Here is a 13,353-nt window from a genome sequence, read left to right on the forward strand (position 1 = left end):
GGAAGAAACATACAATGATAGATTCCTCATATTTTAAAACATAGAATCCAGTTGTTACCATGGTCTATCTCAGTTTGTCTGAAGTATATTATATCATCTTGCTAACCATTGGGGCTGGGGAGTGGTTTTTTTCCAGGATTCTGTCTTCTGGACAGCAGCAGGAAAAACAGCATGTGGGTGGGTGGGTGTTTGAAAGAGTAGGTGGCAGCTAGTGAGAGTCCTCTCCATGTGGCGATTATATTTTTCTTGATTTAACTGCATCTTGGCACAGCCTGGCTGACAGGTTTGAAGGGCAACCTGGTCATCACACACATTTATGTCAGCAGATGCTGAGTTGCATCTTTTGTCCGGATGGGTGAGTCACACACAGAAAGGCATCACCCCCATTACAAGCTATACTTTTAGGGATTATGAACAAAGATTTCAAAGTTTGCAGTAAATACTTTTTGATTTTCCTTCAGTATTCCTTCTCTTTCCTAGGTATGCCAGCACCTCGCAAATTCAGGCAGTTGCCTGGGGACCACAAATTTTATCAAGGATTTCTCTTTGAACCGAGTCTTCAACTTGCTGAGATCTTACCCATCCTCTCTGCTACTCTTCCAGAACTTTGGAGACTGGTAGGGCAAATGAATCCAGGAGCTCAGAAGTGAGTAAGTGTTATGCTTTTGCTGATCATTAAACAAGTCTCTTGAATTGTAGGTGGTGGTGAGGGGCAGAAACTGCCCTTGATTTCCCTGGAGACTCCCAGAAACGTATTGCCAGCCCATTATTACATTACTTTGTATAGAGGTTTTACATGTACAGAGGGCTTTACAGTTCATACCTGATATGTAAGAATTCCACTTCTGCAAATGCTTGCAGTAATTCATGGCAAATAGGCATTACGTTTACAGGGAGGTAGGCTTCTCTCCCCCTGCTTTCCATCCTTTCTTTCTGTTTGCACCAGTTACAAGACAGAACAGGAGAGCAGTTTAAATAAAAGAAAATAAATCAGGGGATACAATACTGAGGGTGATCACTGTGGAATATAGGAGAGAGAACCTGATATGTGATTGGCAAATGGGAAGTGGCTTCATGCCAGGTGGATGCGAGTTCAAAGAGATGAGTGCCAGTGGCAAAGCTGGGCCTGGATTAGAACATGACAGGAAACAGGTGTTAGGAATGAACTAGTCCAGAAGCACAGAGTACTTGCTGAGACCTCTGGTCAATTGGCTGGAAGCCATCTCCCTGCTCATACATTTCCTGCTTCATGCTGAGCTACTCTGCCCACCAACAGAGGTACATGAAACCCCAGCTAACAATTGAAATGACAGAAATCCGCTTGTTTTCCACATAAGTCCACTATAGGCAGGGCTGTGTAATCACAGTATGAAAGCACAGAAGAAACAGGTTTGGAGCACAGAATTCAGTATCTTAAGAATCACACTCTTACTCTTTCTAAAAAACAAAAATTAATATTCCAGTCCTTATATCTGTGAATTCAGAATGAAAATGTGCAGCCTTTCCCCCCCATTACCCCATATTGAAGGAGAGGTAGGAGGAGGCAGCTGAGTAGGATTCTCAATGGGCAGTGGATGGGGGACAATTCATAGTTCTTTGCTGCTCGCTATGACTAGCCAAAACTAATTTATATATGTGCCTAGGATTATTCACATGTTTATGTTGTTCATCGTATTCAGCTTGGAGCAGAACTTTGAATATGTTGGTGTGTAATTTTGATTTGTTAAGTGTGGTGAATACGAAGCTTAAGTTACAGGAAATCAGCAGGAAGCCTAAGTGTATGCAAGGACATTCTGAGGCCTTCACTCATATTCATACCTGACAAATCTTCTCAGGCACATTTATCTCAATAATGCATCTAGACGGCATTGGTTTTCTATATTTCCATTACCCAACAGGCTCTGTCTCTCTGTCTTCACACCCACCCACACACCCTGTCATGGAAGTGCTGTCATTCCAGCATAAAGCCTAACTTTATGTAGATTAGCACTATTTATTTATTTATTTAAATTACATTTTTATTTAGTTTTCATTCAGTTACACATTTTTAACAATCTTTACATTACATTCAAGTTATAACCATTTTCAATGTCGTATTTTTTCCTACCCCTGTGACTTCTCTCTACCACATTGCAGCTTCTTCTACTTACATTTATTTTTCCATTGTGTTGTGAATAATATTTTCATTTTTCCCCATAAAATGAATGGCTTATCTATCCATATTTTAGCTTTGCAAAATTTAATATGTGTATTTATTTACTAAGTTAAACATCTCTAAAGACAAGTATCCACAGAAATAAAAAACAGTGTTCATTTAATCAAAACCTTAAAAATGCCACCCACCCATCAACTATGCTGCTGTATGTGTGTCTTTGCCCCCCACCCCCGCTTGTCTGTTGATTTGTCCAGTCTCTGTGCCAGACTATTTTATAATCATCCTTCCTAGCCAAAACGTCTTGAGTAGCACAGATCTTGAACACCACAGTGGACAAAGAATCATTTGTCCACAGTGGCTTCCTGTAGGTTATTTTAGTGGATTTATCACCCTGAACTAAGCCCAGGCCATCTGTTACATCCTCTAATTACAAATGCAGAAAGAGGTAATTCACAAAGGCATCATAAAGAAAGTAAAATATAAATGATTTAAGGGCAAGCGTATGTTATGCTTCATGCACCAATCAGGCGTAAATGACTTTTAAAAAATCAAGATCTTCCTAACAGGGCAGGGATGGGAATGCACACCAAAGGAATGCTTTTCCTCAAATCACTCAGTCTTCTGGGGTGTCATCCATCCAAAAATGACATATCTGATTAATTAAAACATACACAAGATTATGTTGTTGCTGATTTATTAGTGGAGTTCAAGCTCTTTCATTAACGCAACGTTTTTTCTTTCCTCCTCCTGGGTCTTTTCCCCAGGAGGACAGATTGGGAAGGGGGAGCACAAAAATGCAAGGAGTATTTATGGCTCAAGCACACAGTGATATTTCAAAGCCCCATTTTCAAATCACTTTGAACTGACAATATTTGATCAAATAGAGATTGCAGTATTTTAGAAAGGATATGAGATTCCCATTTACACTTCAATATTTTTTTCTCAGTTCTGTGGGTTGATTAAGACTCATATGAATATTTAATCCAACTGCTTGTCCTGACTCTCTCTTGAGATTCCATTATTGAGAACGCTGATACATCTGGAGAAGTTAAGCTTAGGGAGTAAACACTCATTTCATGAAGGGTGAATTTTATCACCGTGTCTAAGAGTGGGTTGGAAAAATCCTGGTTCCACAATTTGTCTTAGCCACAAGAGAATTGGGCAAGCCACTGTTCATTCCTTCCCTCTATTTCTTTCTTCTCCCCTCTTAAGCGTTATATTTGTCCTGACCACTTTTTAAGCAATACCCTGGGGATGTAAGTGCTTAAGTGTAAGCCAAGGATCTCCTGGCTCCTAAGATGTCACTCAGCAGGTCCAGTAAATGCCATCCCTTACAGCATGGGTGGGGTATTTGGTTTTCCATTATGAGGTCCCGTTGACTTACAGACAACCAGGGGCTACTTCTGAGCCAGAGCTAGTGGTGGGTGGAGGTTGTAGTACTGCAGGACTTTCTCTCTCTCTCTCTCTCTCTCTCTCTCTCTCTCTCTCTCTGCCTCTCTCTCTCCCTCTCCCTATGCCAGTCAATCTCTCTGTGTTGCATGAAATTAGGTTCCTCACCCCAGTACTACAGATTTCCCAAAGCCCAAGTCTAGGTGTCTTCCAGGGGAAGTGGGAGACCTCAGTGCACAGAATCATCCACAGACTAGCAGGTCCTCTGCACAAGTTTACTAGTGTCAGCCACTCTGAGACCTTGGCATGGGGAGAAATATAAATAAAATAAAATAAATAAAATAAAGAAAGGAAAAGGATTTGTTTTGTGCTATGTGGTTGGGTGAATATTATCCATAACAGCCAGTAGGGATGGGTGAATCTCAACTCTGGTTTCTTGTTTTTCCACTCTTAAAGTTCACTTCTTCACATTTCCACATCAGTTTGTGAATTTTTAGAAAACAAGTCCTTATAAAAAATTCAGCAGCAGTGTGAATTTCTTCTGATCTACACATTTGCATACCATTTACCCAAAGACAACACATTTTTGTATGTTATTTTTACCAATATGCATCTTTATGCACACTTTACTTTTGTTCACGTTACGTTGCTAATTTCAAAGTATGGCTGTGTTTCAGTTCACACATTGTTTTAGAAAGTGCAAATTAGGTAGGTGCCCCTACAAATGTGAACTAAATCAAATTTGTTCCCCCATCCCTAGGGCTAGTGACCAGAATCCATGCAGTCAAACCAGTTTTTACGCCCATGGATCTACCCTACTCCGAGCTAAAGTTGGAGTTTCTGAACTGATAGTTCGGTGTGAACTATCTATGAGGCACTATTCACACTGTCCCTGCTTCAGGGCTATAAGCAGATTTAAGGGTGCTGCTGGATGCCAAGATACAGCCAAGCTTCATGTGTTGGGGCAGCCATATTTATTTTATAAATTTGTCTGCCCCATTCACACATAAAATGGTATGAGCGTGGGTCTATTTTTTAAAATATGAAAAGAAGCACAGGGTGGGGGAGCTAAACCCTCCCCTCCTATACTTAACTGGGCTCTACCATCCCCCTGCCCCAGTTAGCTAACTTGCATTATGGGAACTATGCTGGGATAAAAGTACGCAGAACACAGCTGACTGAAATGGATGTGTGGAGATACCGGTAGTTTCACTTCTATGCCTTGCACACTCCATAGGCTCTCCCTTTTACACATGAACAAGGAAGACATGTGAACACTAATGGCTGCCCCATCACATCTAGTTTGGCCCTAGGATTGTCTGTTTATTTATTATACTTCAGTTTTATGTCATTATCGTTGATGGAAATTGCAAAAAAAACAAAAACAAAAAAACAACAACCGAGAGAGAACAGGTCTATTAATATACAGTGGTACCTCTGGATGCGAATGGGATCCATTCCGGAGCCCCGTTCACATCCTGAAGGGAATGCAACCCGCGTCTGCATGGGTTGCGATCTGCCGCTTCTGCGCATGCGCGTGACGTAATTTTGAGCATCTGCGCATGCACGAGCGGCGAAACCCAGAAGTAACGCATTCTGTTACTTCTGGGTCGCCGCGTAACGCAACCCAAAAACACTCAACCTGAAGCCACTGTAACCTGTAGTATGACTGTATAAGAATAGTCTGTTGGATCAGGCCAATGGCCCTTCTTGTCCAGCATCCTGTTCTCACAGTGGCAGGCTAGATGCCTGTGGGAAACCAAGGAGTAGAACATGAGCACAGCAGCACCCTCCTCTCTTGTGGTTTCCAGAAACTAGTACTCAGAAGCATTTCTGCCTCCAACTGTGGAGGTAAGAGAATAGCCACCATGGCTAGTAGCCACGGATAGCCTTCTCCTCCATGAATACATGGCAAAAATAAGATATCATACAGGGATTGCTGTGCTGCCCACATTCAAATGGAAAAGTGACTGCAAATGTCCTTGTGAGCTGTAAAATTTTAAAACGTAACCTATAAAGAATGAAGCCCCCACTTCAAATTTCTGGTATCTGCATTTTATTCCAAAAGACTAAAATAAATAAAATATGATTAAAATATAAGCAAAACTTCTACTGAAATTCTGTGCGCTCCCCAAATATTTTTCTAAGACAGACTCTCCATGTAGTAAAACAAAAGACCGAGCTCGCCTATCTAGATTCATCAGTACATGTAAAGGTGCTGCAGTTGGCACCCAGCCCATCTTTGAAAATGAGCCCTACAAACCTCTCTGTGTTAATTAGCTTTACGAACAAGCAGCTTTTGGTTTCAAAGAGCTCTGGAAATATAATTAAATACGTCCATAGCGATCTGCCTCTGGACTGCCTTCTTTCATTAGATTGCCTGGCTGGTACATGAGATCCACAATATATACTTGAGGGGGAAGCAGAAGTCCAGGTATTCCCAAGGGAGAATCATCAACCAATTTCACTTCATTCCATGCTCTGGTGTACTCTCCACGGACTAAGCTGCAGCTAACACCAATTCTGTCTGCTAGAACCTATGGGAGGAAGTAACCAGATGAGAGATATATTTTACTTTATTTTTATTACATTGACATACTGCCTTTTGGTCAGTGCACTGAAGGGCTTACAGTTTAAAATAGTGCTTTACCATTTGAAAGACAAGCTACAAAAGGGAAACTGTACATGGAGAGAAGAGGAAAATAAGCAAGAGGAAAATGATTGAGCAGAAAGATTGTACCATGCATTTTCCACCCTGAAGAGAAATCATTCAATATCGTGTTTGCCTGTGGGAGTTGCCATTTCACTGCCCAAGCACAAGACCATTAAGTTTGCTGTTAGATAGAATTATCTCTTGTAAGAAAAAGTAGCCTTTTTAATATTTATCTTGTGCTTTTCCTAAGTGCTCAAAATACTTCACAGAAACTACCCTCACAATAACCCTGTAAGGTAGGTTTGTACTGTTATGTCCATGCTGCAAAGAGGGGTATAAAGGCAAGAAATAGTGTCTAGCTTATCACTGAAATAATAATAATAATAATAGTAATAATAATATAATACCATACCACCTTTCATCCCAGGATCACAGGGTGATTTACAGTATAAAAACACAGAAATACTTAACATAATTACAAACAAAACAATAACCTTCCACAGCCTAAAAGGCCATAGATTGTTTAATTAGCCAGAGGCCTGGCCAAAGAAAAATGTTTTTGCCTGGTGCCTAAAGATATATAATGAATGTGCCAGGTGAGCCTCCCTCGGGAAAGTATTCCACAAACAGCGAGCCACCACAGAAACGGCCTGTTCTTTTGTTGCCACCCTCTGGACCTATCATAGAGGTGACACATAAAGAAGGGCCTCAGATGATGATTGCAGGGTACATCTAGGTCAATTCAATTGGAGAGAGGTGGTCCTTGAGGTATTGCAGTCCTGAGCCATTTAAGGCTTTATAGGTGAAAAGCAGCAATTTGGGGGCCACCAGGTGGCGCATTGGAAGATGGCCGACAATAACATCTCTCCGACCCACACGAGGTAATTAAGAGGCTGCTATGGGAAGTATGCAGCCTTCCCGACCCCACAAGGAGATGGGGGGGACTGCCTTGCCAGCGGTGTCCATAATGCACCCCCGGAATCGAAAGAAGGGAGTGCCGGACACTTGGCACGAGCCCTCGGTGAAGTCGGCTCTTCCTGACGCTGTCTCCAACCAGCGCCCGGGTTCGCTTTAGCTTGAAAATATAATTGAAAACATATAATTGGAAAGAAGCTAAAGCACATACATCAAGCGAAGTCCGGGAGATAAGACTGCTGATTAATGGATCTCTGTGACCAGAGCGACGGATGGGACAAATAAATCAAGTGATGAACCACCATTAAGAGACTGGTATGTTTGGAGTGAAACGGAGGGGGTGGAGGAAAAAACTTTTATTTTCTTTGCCTTATGCGAGTATTAATAACCCTCCACCCCAGAAAGAAGATCGTTGCATGTTATTAATCACAAGCAGGAATTTAAGAACTTTGTGGAGTGAATTATTGATCAAAAGAGAGGATCGGTAAACATCGGAGTATGGAGGAAAATTTTATGACACAGCTTTAAATGGCGTCTCGCTAAAACAGGCTTGTCTAAGAAAGACGGGGGGGACCAGGATCATTGGAATGTGGAATGGCGTCTGTCCATATGTGATATGATTTTTGGAAGTGTAAAACCCACACAGAGGATGTTTGTTTCCAACCCGCTTGTGAAGGTTATCAGAGATCGCAAAGAAAGGAATATATGATAACAACAAGAAGATGAAGAAAATAATAAAGAGACTATCTGGACAGAACTGGATAGAACTGTCTAATTAAAGCAGTAATATAAGTGATGCTTGGACCCTCATTCGGAGCTTGAAGTATGCGTACCCCCAACAAAATTTAAAAATCTGGCTGTATAATTTGGAATTAATGTGATTTGGAAATAATGTGATTTGATTGGCCTGTTAATAAAAATTATTTTTTAAAAAAGAAAAGCAGCAATTTGAATTGGGCCCAGACAGAAACTAAGCAGCCAATGTGGTTGGGCCAAGATTGGCATTATATGCTCAAACCTTGCCCCAGTGAGCAACCTGGCTGCTGAATTCCGAACTATCTTCAGAGGCTGCTCAACATATAACATATTGCAGTAATATATAGCTGAGATGATAACTCACAGCACTGCACCAGTCATCAACATGGTCATTTGTATTATTTTGCTTTTAATACTGCAATATATTAACATCACTCACACTTCTCTCCCAATGATTTTAAATGGTGCTTACAGAATAGGACTGTGTGTCTTTGCTTGATGAGAAATCAATACTAACCAAACACAAAATGGCTTAAGTACACAAATAAATAAGGTTTGAATAACACTACAGCAAGGATATGTTGAAGTTGATATACATTAGCATATGCTGTGTGCTGTTAAAATGAAACTTGTATCTGGCTGAGTAATTGACTTTACCTTGAAAAGCAAGGCCCTATGGTAGAAGGTTCCTTTGTTGATCTTCCCAATAGGCACGACATTGCATTTCAGTTCATATTCAATTTCACTTATATGAAGTTCCCAGCTGAATTCATGCAATTTGTCTGTTTCGATTGGACCGCCCATCTTTTCTGCAACAAACCTGTTTTAAAATCCAATAGTGACTTAAATTAACAATTGTCATAATATTTAATCAGGTTTAATACTAGCACTGTTTCTACAAAAGATCACTTTAAACCTTAAGTGGTGTTTAAATATGTTATATTTCATTATCCATCTCAATAACTTTCAAAGATGCACACATTCCCCTTCCAGTGCTTTGCTGACTCTACATGATCTCTCAAGGCTTGTGAATAGGAGCTGATCTTTTTTCCTACAGCACTTAGATCCTTTTAAATAATAAAAAGTAAGTATGAAGAAAAAATCATCTACAGTACAAATATAAATAAGGGTATCTGTTCCCATATAAACCAGCTCGCTACCTCAGAACCTCTGGGAAGGTTCTTGCTCCACAAGCTGTCACAACTGGAGATTAAGCTGGCACTACAAGGAGTTCAGGGATGTGGGTGGTACTGTGGGTACCTAGGAGAGCCTAGGACTTGCCGATCAGAAGGTCGGAGGTTCGAATCCCTGTGACGGGGTGAGCTCCCATTGCTCGGTCCCTGCTCCTGCCAACCTAGCAGTTCAAAAGCACATGAAAGTGCAAGTAGATAAATAGGGACCGCTCCAGCGGGAAGGTAAACGGTGTTTCCGGGTGCTACTCTGGTTCGCCAGAAGCGGCTTAGTCCTGCTGGCCACATGACCTTGAAGCTGCCTGCGGACAAATGCCGGCTCCCTCGGCCTATAGAGCGAGATGAGCGCGCAACCCCAGAGTCGGTCACGACTGCACCTAATGATCAGGGGTCCCTTTACCTTTACCTTACAAGGAGTTCAGTCTTTCATGAGGTGATGCCTCAGTGTTGAAACTCCCTCAGCTGTGTCAATTTTGGCCTGTGTCAATTTCCAGGAAAACCATAAAAATACATTTGTATTTTCAACCTTTAAAACCCTTCCTGAATGTTGGAACTTTTTTCTTTTAAGCACCATTGTATCGTTTAGGCTTTAAAAGACTATTCCTTTTATTATTTGTCAGTCCTATTTTACCTTTCAATTACATGAAATTGAAAGCTGTCTTAAGTCTGTTCTGCAGAGAATGTGTGACCAAAAGGTCACAATACTGAATAATAATAATAATAATAATAATAATAATAATAATAAATTTTATTTATATCCCGCCCTCCCCAGCCGAAGCTGGGCTCAGGGCGGCTAACAACAATCAAAATAGTTCAACATTCTAAAACATTCATTATAAAATTAATTAAATCAAATTAAAATCAAATTAATGGCAACCATCAAGCAAAATTTTGTGCAGATTGCCAGAGGAGGGGGTCAGGCTGCGCCCTGACAAAAGGCCTGGTGGAACAGCTCTGTCTTGCAGGCCCTGTGGAAGGATGTCAGGTCCTGCAGGGCCCTAGTCTCTTGTGACAGAGCGTTCCACCAGATTGGAGCCGCGGCCGAGAAGGCCCTGGCTCTAGTTGAATAAACAGAGATGAACTCTCTGAAGGGTTGATAAAGGAAAGCAGGTCAAAATGGGGACTATATTCAGTAGATTTCTAAATCAATCCTTTAAAATATTTACTTTGAATTCACAGAAAAGATATTGTCCTGGTACTCACTGCGCAAGGGCTACAACCTGTTCTTTCGTGGTTGGTAGTGGGAGAATTGTTTTGGAAACCTCAGTAATGTAATCCACCAAGATGGAATCAACAGGGGGATACCATGAGGCCTTTAGAGGAACTTCTTCGACTATTTTAGGCATCACTGGCTCTGGTTCTTCTTCTTTGGGTTTTTCTTCTTCCTTTTTCCCTTTCCCTTTTCTTTTGCAAAAAGCACAGGGGTATTAGGAATGCTTCCCACATGCTCTGATTTAAGTTAAAGTAAACAGGTATGTCAGCTTAGAGAAAAGAAAGAGATATTCTCTCTCTACCCAAGGTGCTTTAATCACCATTAGATTAGAATTCCCTGCCTCTTTCCAATGACACAACACCTAGCCTTATATTCAAAAGGCCCCCGGGACGCAGGTGGCGCTGTGGTCTAAACCACAGAGCCTAGGGCTTGCTGATCAGAAGGTAGGCAGTTCAAATCCCCGCAACGGGGTGAGCTCCCATTGTACGGTCCCAGCTCCTGCCAACCTAGCAGTTCGAAAGCACGTCAAAGTGCAAGTAGATAAATAGGTACCACTCCAGTGGGAAGGTAAACGGCCTTTCTGTGCGCTGCTGTGGTTCTCCAGAAGCGGCTTAGTCATGCTGGCCACGTGGCCTGGAAGCTGTATGCTGGCTTCTTCGGCCAATAAAGCGAGATGAGCACCGCAACCCCAGAGTCGGCCACAACTGGACCTAACAGTCAGGGGTACCTTTACCTTTACCTTTTTTAAAATATATATATATATTATTCAGGATTTTCTTGTTTTACAGAAGTATAGTGCCTCGTATTTTTTTTTTCATGTAACATTTTTACAAATCCGTTTCATTTGTTGAGGCATTAGGGGGAGAAGAAAAGAAAAAAGAAAAAAGAAAGGGAGGGTGGAGAGAGGGAAGGTGGATAGGGGTGGGGTCAGGTGGCGGTGTTTCTATTATGTTTAATGTATGTAGAGTTTGGTGTCAGCGTTGCTTGTGTTGTTCATTTGTGTTCCTTTGGTGGTGAGAGAGGTTGGGGTTGGCCTAGGGTGTGATTGTTTGCTTGTGATTGGCTGTGGTGATCTTTGTTTTCGTGGGTGGGTGAGGTGGGTGGGTGTTTTGGATCAGGTTAGCCATATTGATTTGTATGCTGTTGGTGGATTATTGTCACTGTCCTGTTGGGCTGTGTATGTGATAAAGGGGAGCCATACCGGGGTGAAGGCGTCTTCTTCTGTTTGTCCCCGTGTCAGTTTCAGTTTATTAGTTAATTTTTCTAGTAGGACTGTTTCCCATACTATTTGGTACCATTGGTCCATGGTTACTCCTGACAGGTCTCTCCAGTGTCTGGTTATGGTGTTTCTGGCTGCTGAGAGCAGGTGCTTTACCTTTACCTTTACCTTTACAAAGGCCCACCACCACTGCCCTTTTCTGGAAAGGCATTCCACCACCACCACCACTGCAAAACGGCTAAGATCCTATGTTATTTTCTTGATTGGCCTTTTCCCATATGAACCTGTCTACTTTCTAAGTATAGACAGAGCCCTAATTTGCATCCTACTACTGATGGTACTAGGATGGCACTAGCACAGGGCAGCATCATGTCACCAGAGACACCAAGACTGTGGAAATCCTTGTCACCTGAGGTTTGCATTACCTCCACAAAACAGGCTTTCCAGCATGCAGTTGCTGTTCGTATGTGATTAGATGCTAGGAGGATATCTTTATTATACATTAATCTTTCTTTCTCACATTTGTGAGTTCAGAAGAGTGCCTTCCCTTTGCAGCTTAAAAGGGAAGCTGAGATCAGCTAGTGTTAGCCTTTTTGTTTAAATAATCCAGGATATTTTATTTCATCAGCACTCTGGCCTTGATAGTTTATTTTTACTTGCTACTGTCTTTTTATATTTGATGGGCTGCTGTATTCGATTTATTAATTTAATTTTACTGCTATGCATTTTTATGGATTTTAAACAATTTGTTAGGTGCTTTGAAGGCCTATGGGCAGAAAAGGCATCTGTTAAAAATTAAAGAATTAAAGAGTCTGTTTGCAGAAACTAGCAAACATGAACCCACCAAATATGCAAGTAGTCCCAAGCCATCTTTAGAACAAGATGCGGAAAGATCTCTGTTAGCTGGGTGATCGGCGGATAGAGCCACTAACTGCAGTTCCTGGGATTAAAGGGACCAAAAAAACTGCAACCAAATTAACAAAAATTGCTGCCAGCTGTTTCCATTTATCCTATGAGTCACATGTTTGTTATTCTGTGTGATCATGAGCACAAGTGTGGCCAGGTATGGTTTTAACCATCTGCATATATTGTTGACAGACGAGTAGAAAATGTGGGACCTCAATAATCGGGAGAAATACTGTGTGAATTACTCCTGTGATAGCTGTATTATCGGTATCATAATTCAAGACAGCTGTTACACACTCTGTTCAGCCACTTTCATAAATTTCCGAAAGATCACACTGGGGACAAAATGTGTGCATCATGTCCATTGTGGAAGCAGCCTTCACATCTGACCCAGAATTTGACCAAAATTCATTTGTGATAGATACCCTGCCTGTTGGGAAATGCTAACATTTTGGAAATCCCAGAATATGAGGTTTTAACTGGTGAAGTCGGCTGCATAAGCGTAACTATAAAGGAGCTGAATTGGGTCCTGTATAGACACTGATGTTTTAAAAACAATACTTCCATGAATCCAAAGGCTTTCCTTTTAAAAAGCAGGAAACTTAAAAGGAAGCAAAAAACCCAAAGCAACCTAAAATAAAAAGAAATCAAACAGCAGTGGAACAACAACAAAATAATCAATAAAGCTGTTTTGCTGGATTGACACAAAGAAAGCTACTCTAAAGCCACCAAACACAAACATAGATCTGTTTCTCTGCACAGCCTGCATTCATCCTTCCTCCTAGATTTATGCTACAGCCCTAGACACGGTTACCTGACAGCAAGTCTCATTGACATTTTAGTAACTTACTTCTCTGAGTGGTCATCAATAGGATTGCACTGTTAGTGTCTGAATCTTGCTAGTGAGCTTGGGGAGGATTACCTACTTCTAGCCAAAATGAAGACTTAGTCCTATAT

The 13,353-nt window shown here is 41.4% G+C and overlaps 2 protein-coding genes across 20 annotated transcripts in view; one reads left to right on the plus strand and one right to left on the minus strand.

Moving 5' to 3' along the window:
- The window catches only part of PIP4K2A (phosphatidylinositol-5-phosphate 4-kinase type 2 alpha), a 181,618-nt gene that overhangs the window by 22,976 nt on the left and 145,289 nt on the right, over window positions 1-13,353 (plus strand). For 4 of the 5 annotated variants that reach the window (XM_083467568.1, XM_083467569.1, XM_083467567.1 and 1 more), the window contains exon 2: window positions 481-650. The gene's annotated coding sequence lies outside the window, so the exon portion shown is untranslated. The remainder of the gene's footprint in view (window positions 1-480; window positions 651-13,353) is intronic. The other variant, XM_083467571.1, reaches the window with a different exon arrangement.
- ARMC3 (armadillo repeat containing 3) overlaps window positions 5,584-13,353 on the minus strand; it is a 60,952-nt gene continuing 53,182 nt past the window's right edge. For all 15 annotated transcript variants that reach the window (XM_083467435.1, XM_083467431.1, XM_083467434.1 and 12 more), the window contains 3 exons: window positions 10,262-10,462; window positions 8,526-8,688; window positions 5,584-6,081 (listed from right to left, as the gene is read on the minus strand). In XM_083467435.1, the coding sequence (XP_083323561.1) occupies window positions 5,872-6,081; window positions 8,526-8,688; window positions 10,262-10,462 (574 nt within the window). In that variant the 3' untranslated portion in view covers window positions 5,584-5,871. The remainder of the gene's footprint in view (window positions 6,082-8,525; window positions 8,689-10,261; window positions 10,463-13,353) is intronic.

The sequence above is a fragment of the Podarcis liolepis genome (genome assembly GCF_965112155.1).
Source record: "Podarcis liolepis genome assembly, chromosome: 12".
NCBI classification, from domain to species: domain Eukaryota; kingdom Metazoa; phylum Chordata; class Lepidosauria; order Squamata; family Lacertidae; genus Podarcis; species Podarcis liolepis.